Below are 9,621 nucleotides of genomic sequence, written 5' to 3'. Positions count from 1 at the left end.
GTTTGTTTGTGAGGTCTAAAGCACACACTTTTCTTCTTACTTTCCAACCACATTGCATGCATTGTACTTCGGGTTCAGCACTCATTAGCTGTCAGCTTTCACACACACAGAAGCCCACCCATACGAGTTTGACAAAATCATTACTCTATGATTGAGTCGCTGAGGATCACAGACTATATGACTGAGACACTCTGTGACTTTCCAGAACTTACTAAGCCTGTGACAATTAAAGGTAAGACTGAATCTGCACCCAGCCCTGTGAAGAGACATAAAAGAATTACAGAGTCCAGACAGCTGGTGAATCACTGGGCCAAAAGTAAAAGATTGAAGGATTGGACTAAAAGAGAGATCAGGATCTCCATGTCATCAACTTCAGTCACCAAAGCTGAATGGCAGGTACCCATTTCCTAATATTAGTGCAGATGTCCCTCTAATCTAAGAAACTGAAAACTTGGGAAGTACCGTTTTGTAAGAAAAAAATAAGACTTCCAGAGATTGGCAGAAAGAGAGTTGGGGACTTTCCATTTAAGAGACCAATGCTAATTTAGAAGCAGTAGTGTCCAAGTAAAGAACCTCTGCTGTACTGAAGCAAGAATTAAATAAAAGAGGAGTATGATAAGAAATACAAGCTGTGAACCAAATATGGAGAGGATTGAAGCAAGTAATAAAGGATTCCTGAATTTAAATATCTCCTGCTCCAGATACCCTTGTGTGATTTACAAATTAGAAGTGCAAAAAATATTGGCAGCCAACCACACAAGTGCTAACCAAAGGGAAACATGTAAAAGTAGCAGTGTGAAAATATACAGTATATTATGTCAAAAGTTTGGCTTCAGTTGAGAAAACATTTTCTTAAGCACTGTACATGCTGTACTGCAGTGGTGTTGCTTAGTGTATGCTTCACCCTGTGATGATCCTTGCTGGCTTGAGACTACATTTATTTAAGCCATTCATTATAAACTCTGCTTTTCCTAAGTCAAAATCGTAAGCATCACAAATATTCTGATAGCACTGGATAAAAAGCACAAGCCAGCTCTGAATAGGACACCCATCTATTGTAGAACATGCTCATGCAAACATTCAGAATGTTTCTGTAGGCGACTGTGAGGAAAATAAAAATGAGGATGATTACCTTTTCAGTTTATCTATTCTTGTCAATGGATGCGATAGTAACACATTGGTCAGCACATCCATTTCATAGATCCAGTGTTGTTCTTAGCTGCAGGAAGTCTACATGCGATTTCTCTGGAAACTCCAGTTCTCCACCCACATCCCCAAAGACATGCAGGTTATGTTCATTAGAAATTCCCAATAGTTTCTGTAGGTTTATGTGTGTAGGTGTGCCCTGTGATGTTCTGGTGCCTGGTCAAGGGCTGTTTCCTGCCTTGTGCTCAGTTTTGCCAGCATGGACTCCAGCCTCCCAGGAGGCTTTTGCTTCTTCTTCCATAGCCCTTGGCACTCTTAAGTCAACTAACAAGACAGTTTTCCTGTAACATTCTAGATTTGTTTCTGAATTCATTCTCAGTAAGCAGCCCCAATTATTCCTCCCATGGAAAACATCCAGCGGGCATCATTACTAGATGCTCAAACTACGTTAACTGTCTTGCAAACCAGAGGAGCAGCAATTCTGCTCTGAGGTATTGTTAAAGCTCCGACTTTGAGCCCCTAAAATGATGCATCAGATCCTCACATGACGGTGTCACAGTTGATTGGACAAATTCATTACATCAGTACTTTGGGGTTTCCAAATTTCTAAGGCTTTCAAATAATTATGATAGTTTACCAGGGTAAATAAGCATATAGAATGGGATTAAGCAAATTGCAGTAACAAACTTCTCAAAATCATAGCCTCGGTACTTTACATTCATTTTGTACTGAACAGATAAAAACCAGAAATCACATAGTACAGGACCAAAGTCTAACATATGAGAGCAGAGCATTCACATAATCAGCTTCTCCAAGTTTGCCAAGTTATTTAGTATCTCATCTGGATACTTTAAAATTGTCAAGGATTCCAATTCAAATACATGATGGCAGAGTATGTCCCACATTCCCAAGTGTCTTTTTTTATAATGAAATGCTTCCCAGCTTCTGTATCCTTCATCACATTATTCACTGTTAAACTGAAAAATAAATTCTACTGATGTCCTTGAAAATTTTGAAGATATGAATTTAAGCCCTGTGCAGCCTCCTCTGTTGAAGTCTAAAAAGGTTTAATTCTCCAAGCCTCTCACAGAAGCACATGCCCATTAATCCATAGATGCTCTTGCCCACTATTCTCTGTACAGCTTGTAGTGTTGCGGTGTCATGTTTGTAGTGTAGCGACCAAAGCTACACACACTAACACTGTATTAGCCCTTTAAAGTGCTTCTCCATTTTGCCTAGACAATGAGGATGTTGCGTGAAGACCAATCGCTGAAAAAGAAAGTACGCAGAGTTGTATAGCATGACACCTGAAGACTATGAACTAGGGGACTGAATCAAATCCAATTGAAATTTCATAACAAGACATCATGGTGTACACTGTTATATGCTCCTAGATGGATGGAAACCAAAAGTAGCCTATAAAGGAAAACTCCAAACATTTAAATATAAAATTAGTTTAATTTGAATAAAGACTCTGCAGTTTTATGTACATCATGAGAAACTAAAAATTACAATATTTATAACTATGAACAATATACAATAAGTTAATATCTACAGGCAACTATACATAATGCTACAGGACGATTACATTTAAATAAAAACCATTGTATACATCCGTGTGCTTTTTATATACATTTTAACACTTTTTTAATTTACATTTTGTGGCATTTTAACATTTTTAAAATATATTTTGTATTTTTTTGTTTTGGAGAAAAAAAAAAACTAAAAACACTCCCAGAACCTTTACATGTCACGTTTCATACATGCCAAAAACACTTTATATTAAAATAAAATTAAAAAAAAAAAAACAAACCCACATCTTGCCTCTCCTATGTGAGAATCCCCAACCGTTTACTCACTTCTTCACATTAAGATATCATACACAGTATTTTTATAATCATGCAAAAATTACTAATAAAACAAGTTTTAAATCTAAACAAAACCGACAATTCATTCTGCAGTGACACAAACAAGCAATCATTTCAGCACCATACACAGTAAACTTCTTGGAAGCCAACTGGTGTTACGCTTCTCCCCCCGGTTTACAACATACACAGCTTTACTAGCGGTGTACTATTTTACAATAGAATGGTCCCTAAAACTTACATCATAAAGGAGTAGGCACAGTTTCAGGTTCTGTAAATGAAAACCATCACCCTGAAAGTTAAATGTAATGTGCAAAGAAACCATTTTGGCATTGTGACTGGTAGTAAAAAAGAGGTTTTCAAGAAGTTCATTTTTAGCAACCTAACAACTATTGCTACTGCAGCGGTGTGCCTTGTTCACCTTTAGGAATGTGAAAGTACATTGATTGTTTTACATATTCTTGTAAAATACACACTGTTACTACATCTCCATTTAAAAGTATAAGAAGTTCTACTTATCTATTAAAAAAGTATTGCCTCAGTAAGAAACACTCTCTTAAAACAAGACATAACTAGAATTATAGTCAGCTGCCAACAATTTCATCTTGAGATATCATTTAAAAAGAGAGAGAGGGAGAAAAAAAAAAGTAAAAACAGGCACTTTCAGCCCAAAATTAAGTGCTGGCAGGTAGCTTAGGAAAAAGAACGTATGCTTTATGTGCGACTTCTGTTCTGAGCCCTGAAGCAAGAAGATCCTGAAAGATTTGCGCAGATTTACAAACAGTTGTTTGGGACATCTAGAAAAAAAAAGTCTTTCCAAGGCTGACAAAAGGACTACTCAGATTCTTCACAGCTCATATCCTCGCAAGAATCCTCACTGAGAAAAGGAGGAAAGAAAACAAACAGTGTAAGTTAATTAGATTAGCATCTAACAACTAATGTAATAAGAGAAAAAAAAAAAAAAATCTTCAAATCACAATGTTCTGAGGAGTTGAAATTAAGGCTTCACAAGGTCTCAGAACCTACAGGGTACACACTGTGCATTACCATATTAAATCTTTTGCACTTTTATATATTTGTAGAAGGATATTTTCTATGTTTTTGTACATATACTAGTTAGTTTACTACTTAGGGTATTGTATAATAAAAATCATGTAGTTAACATTTCTTTTTAAATGGTGCATTTAAAATCCAGGAGTGCTTCATTTAAAACATAATTAGGAAACACAGGATGTGCCTTTATTTCTTTCCACACAGGTTTATATACTGGATAATATTTTAAACAGAAACAATACTCAGCTCAGTCTCAGGAGCACAAAGTAAGTGACATCTAGTCAATTAAAATTACCTTTCACTTTCATCCCAGGCTCCCTCTGGAATAGTGGGAAGCTCTGGGACGCTATAGTAGCTGCTATGAAGATTCTGAGCAGTCCTCCGGGAAACAATCCAGACAAGCTTTTTGAGGTTGGGTTTGCAACATTCGGGTGAGGAATAGTCTGCCAGACACTTAGATACCAGTTCTCTCCAGTAAAACAATTCTTTATCATCAATCTAAAAAGGGGGGAAAAAAATACAGAGAATAAATTAATTTTACCGAGTTTACATTTAACCACTTCATTCATCCATCCATTTTCCAACCCGCTGAATCTGAACACAGGGTCACGGGGGTCTGCTGGAGCCAATCCCAGCCAACACAGTGCACAAGGCAGGAACCAATCCCGGGCAGGGTGCCAACCCACTGCAGGACACACACAAACACACACTAGGGCCAATTTAGAATTGCCAATGCACCTAACCTGTATGTCTTTGGACTGTGGGAGGAAACCAGAGCACCCGGAGGAAACCCACGCAGACACAGGGAGAACATGCAAACTCCACACAGGGAGATCCCGAGAAGAGAACCCGGGTCTCCTAACTGCGAGGCAGCAGTGCTACCCACTGCGCCGCCCTTAACCACTTCAGTTTGTTCCAATTTGTTGGAAGCACAGGCGATCCACCTTGCCTGCAAATCTCAGCTCTACCCAACTTATTTGCACATTCTAAATATAAAACAAATATCAATTGTTTGTGTTTTAAATTATCAAGGGAAAAAAAGAAACATGATTTACTATCCTACAAACACATCAGCATTGTTTAAGTTTGAGATTTCAAAGTTTACCTTTGAATATTGCTGTACACGTTGTGCAATCTCAAAAAGATCGAGTGATTTTAAGGATTCTATTTCAAGGGTGAGGAGAGAAAGGGCTAATACTGAAGGCTGAAAAACAAACAATGAAGAATAGTAAGTATTGTTTTGAAAGGAAGCATGAACAGCATCATTATTACATCGTAAACAGCAGTAAAATGCTTAAGAAATAAAACTTACTTTTGCTTTAGAAAACACAAGTCGGCAATGGCAGGCTTTTAGCTGGGCTTCAAGTTTCTCAAGATTCAGAATCTCTTTTCTGGGTGAAAAAAAAAAAAAAGAATGAAGCAAAATGCAAATAGTAACATGGTACAATAACCAAGGGTTTTATTTTTTTTAATATAATCTGTAAAAAGATATATGAATGGATTATTATTAATCTCTTCAGGAAAATATGCATATCCTAAACAAGGTTTAAAAAAAAAAAAAAAAAAAAGCTTAGGCTTCAATGTACCTTTCTGAGGTATGTGAAAGTGCAACAGCATGGTACAAGTGCAAAAATGTTAAGGCAGTTATAGCTTTAAACTGAAACATCAGTTTTTCTGAAATGATCTTCTCCATTCGTGTGAGGTCAGAAATAGTGCATTTGCATTGGCTTATGCGAATGATGTCATGTGTAGATGGAATATTGCATTCCTTCTCAACCACTCTTGCTGCGATGTTGAAGCAACAGATGCCAATGCAGGACAGATGTTTAGGCTGCACCTACAGAAGGAGAGAAGAAAAAATAAAATGAAACTCCAATATGCTTACATTTGCATTTTTAAATACCAAAATACACATATATTTCTATATTTGATTTTGACCACATGATTTTTAGCAGAATGTCGTTAACTTCAAAATTTCAATGTTTTATTTTACTAGAGGAACAACAGATAAAATAACCCCTATCACAAAAATATTACTTTCAAAAAATACCATGCAATACCAGAGATTCAGTTTGGTGGTATGTTGCCCATTTTATATTCTCCCTCAACTTTTAAATCCTTAATGTTTTAAATAAATATTTTAGCTTATTCCACACAAGGCCAAGTTCTTTATTTAAAATTTTTTAAGTCCAATTTATGTGGAACAGAAGCAGGTACCAGTATAAGCAGTCAAGTCAACTTTCAGGGCAAGTATTTGGGCAGTTTTATTCAATTTATTATTGTAATGTCTGGGTAGGTAAGAGAACATGATTCTCGTGATGTTTTATGCTGGTGTGTGTGCCCACTTTCTGTATTTTACTTTTTTTGTGCAATATGTTGATTTTTTTGTTTTGTAATATGCTTGGTACTCTAAGCCACATAATGTTATCAACAGTTTACAAAAAAAAATAAAAAATTGAAACCTTCATTCAATCAAAATGAAATTGAAGAACCAGAAGGTTTTGCAAAATAAAGATGTTCTTTTTTCAAATAAACGCACACACACACAAAAAAAAAAACCACACATCAAGTTAGATGTATCAGTTACATTAAGGTTTTGTAAACTTATATAACATAGGAGTTTGGCTTGGCAGTTACTGCATTCACCATGACAAGCAGGTCCCCCCCGCCAGAATTTAACAGAGTTCTAAATGAGAGTAGTTAAGAGCCTATAAGTGCTTCTACATGTTATAGATTAAATTCATTCACAAGACAGTCCCAAACCCCTCTTAACTCTGGAATTCAACATAAATAAAACTATGAAGGCTTCTGTTTACACAGAAAAATACCAAATACTGTATATGTGATCACTTCAAGATAGGTTTAAAAAAAAAAAAAAAAAAGGATTTACCTTCATCTTTGCCAAAAAGCGATCAAGCAGGTTAACAGCCAGGACAAATGTCTCGGTATTGAAACCAAAGAATTTAGTCAGGCTCCAGAGATCTTCAACCTGAGCATCTCTTTGCTTGGCCGACATGCTCTTATCATTCTAGAAGAACATACAATAGAAACCAAATAGTGGAATTTCTTGGATTGACAGATAGAAAAGTTAAAGACACAAAGTTACAATAAAATGTATTGATGCCCTCTACAATTTTGGGATTTGGGAAATGGGATTTTGAAACCCCAGTAAAAACAAACAAAAAAATAAAATCTGACTTCGTTCACTAAATGATTATTTCACAAATACGCTCTGAATGTTTTACTGCACATTTGCACAGCGTTAATACCCACCTCGGGTGCAGCTTCAAGCAGGTTCAGTCCGGCTTCTTTTGGCAGAAAATTCACTTCCTGTTCCAGATGCAGATTTAGCTGCTTCAGGAGTCTGAATACTTCATTATTTAGCTCCTGGCCACACAAATCTTTCATCTTAAAAATAAAAAGAAAGAAAAAAAAAGTATGAAATACTGTATTACTGAAAGATAATATGTACCGGTATGTCTTTTTCCATCTATCGTTTATGCAAACGTCTCAGGGACAAAGGTAAAATGAAACAACACCTTGATTTGGCATACCAATGTAGTTACCAAGTTTAAACCGATGAATGCTGATTGTAATCCAAAAAATGAATCTTAAGAGAGGACTTACAGATCTGTACTATGCGCCCCACTTACAGGACTTCATGGAGAGGCACTTATTTGCTTTGAACTGTGTTCGATTCTTATTCAGCAGCAGCTACGTTAATTAGTGGACATAGATCGCAGAGTAAGGACAAGTGTGAAACGTTGAGTCCGTACATTTTCATTAGCCGAGTGTCCAGTAACGTACGAGTCTAGTTTCTGTTTTATTTGTACACCAACATTTCATGTCTAAACTGCAAACAATTAGGATTAATTGTATTGGATTGTATGTTTAAAAAAAAAACCAGCGCAGAACCCCTTTCTAATTACAACAAATTAATAAAAAATGCTAATAACTGGTACCGAGCCTTTAACCGACCATCCCTCCAACCCCCTTCTAAGGGGCAGGACCAATAAACGTGACACCTCCCTAAACGTCCTGACGTCTGCAAGACAGTCGGGTGGTGTCTGCGATCACGTACTCCAGCAAGGGGGGGTGGGGCGAGGAGAAAAAAGAAAAACACAACAAAACACCTCTGAAAAATATAACAAAGGGCAGCTGTCACTAATAAATACATCTAACAAACGTACACAGTGAGAATCATAATCAAAAGAAACGCAAACGACCATCGCGAACATACCAGACAGACGCCAAAATAAAAAAGACGGGGCACATTTCCTTTTATTTGCGAATTGTAAATTAATCATCAAAACAATCGATTTTTGTGTACAGCATTACAATTTCTGCATCATTCTAACACAAGATGTAGCATTTTTAAACTGACATAGGTTTGATCGTTGCGCCTATAAACTCGAGAAAAGGCAACAAAACAATAAACTGCTTGGCAGTCGGATACGCCCCCCAGTTCTTCGTTATCCAGGGCTTACAAAGGGGGATAGGTCGTTACTCTTCTGCATTATTCGGAGTTGTAACTTGCTTTTCTGTGCAAATGTTATCAATTTTACTAATAACATCTTAAGAACGTCAGTTATTTTTTCTCTTTAGCGACGCACTACGAACATTCCTGTACCGATCTTAAACTGACACTACGGTCATTGCACGTAATCGATACCAATCATAAAGCAGACCGTGAAAAAATGTTTTAATAAAAAATAAAAATAAAAAAACACATGATAAAATAGGTCATACAATTTAAAACAGGTTACAGCAATCATATTTTCAAAGTGCCTATCCCGTAAACAAAACAAACACTAACTGCGATGGCAAAATAAACAAAACTGGAATCACAATAGATGGAATGGACAGAACAGCCAGATAGGTTCCGATCAAGCGGTACTGATGTGGTCAAGACTGGACATTAATGTAGGTACAATAGACACAAAACATCAGCTGAAAAATGTTTACCACAAGGAACGATCACAAAATTAGGCTCAAACAATATTTATAATGTCACCCGTGGAAAAGTACAATTAATTAACATTTTTGGTAACACGTTTATAAACAATCATCCAAGCGTTCGTAAATATTATAGATATTACATTTTAAAAAGGTTAAATTACCTTTGACGGGAAATTAATTTCCTGCTTTTCAAAAGTAAATGAAAAAAAACATAAAAGAAAAGCCAAATTGGTGTTTTGGAGGTGCAAAAAGACACCGTTCCTTTTAAGCGTCCATTGTCGTTTGTTGCAGGATCAAGAAGAATAGAAAAATTAAAACATCTTTTAACGAAAGAAGAAATCTTCTGTCTCAGCCCAAACCTTCCAGTTTTGTTGTTGTTCTGCTATTCTCTACGCCCAGCGAATCACGTCATTAAGACTGCGGATGACCCGTGACCATAACATAGTGCCAAATACACCAAAAAAACTAGTCCCTGTCAATTTCCCCACACAAACGTAAAAGTATTTGAAAATATTCACACTAAAATTAGTCTAGGCGTTTAAAGAAGATGTATATATTTCAATACTGCATGAAAATTGCAGTATTCGGACATTTCCTG

The 9,621-nt window shown here is 36.4% G+C and overlaps 1 protein-coding gene across 1 annotated transcript; it reads right to left on the bottom strand.

Moving 5' to 3' along the window:
* Positions 1 to 2,584: 2,584 nt before the first annotated feature.
* Positions 2,585 to 9,420, bottom strand: ccng2 (cyclin G2). Its single transcript, XM_039758819.1, has 8 exons — positions 9,185 to 9,420; positions 7,338 to 7,472; positions 6,955 to 7,092; positions 5,651 to 5,901; positions 5,377 to 5,455; positions 5,170 to 5,268; positions 4,360 to 4,562; positions 2,585 to 3,888 (listed from the first exon to the last, which is right to left on the bottom strand). The coding sequence occupies exons 2-8, from the start codon at positions 7,470 to 7,472 to the stop codon at positions 3,846 to 3,848; spliced, it is 948 nt and encodes a 315-aa protein (XP_039614753.1). The 5' UTR covers positions 9,185 to 9,420; the 3' UTR covers positions 2,585 to 3,845.
* Between the last annotated feature and the right edge of the window lie 201 nt (positions 9,421 to 9,621).

Source organism: Polypterus senegalus, chromosome 7 (genome assembly GCF_016835505.1).
Source record: "Polypterus senegalus isolate Bchr_013 chromosome 7, ASM1683550v1, whole genome shotgun sequence".
In the NCBI taxonomy this organism is placed as follows: domain Eukaryota; kingdom Metazoa; phylum Chordata; class Cladistia; order Polypteriformes; family Polypteridae; genus Polypterus; species Polypterus senegalus.
This window is presented reverse-complemented; position numbering and strand designations above follow the sequence as displayed.

What these genes read in the sequence shown, in the direction of transcription:
- ccng2 (XM_039758819.1), bottom strand. Translation starts at nt 7,472, where the DNA reads ATGAAAGATTTGTGTGGCCAGGAGCTAAATAATGAAGTATTCAGACTC. An exon ending in CTTTCACATACCTCAGAAAG is followed by an intron (nt 5,456 to 5,650) that starts GTACATTGAAGC and finishes TTTTTCACCCAG; the next exon opens with AAAAGAGATTCTGAATCTTG. An exon ending in TTGTGTTTTCTAAAGCAAAA is followed by an intron (nt 5,269 to 5,376) that starts GTAAGTTTTATT and finishes TTTGTTTTTCAG; the next exon opens with CCTTCAGTATTAGCCCTTTC.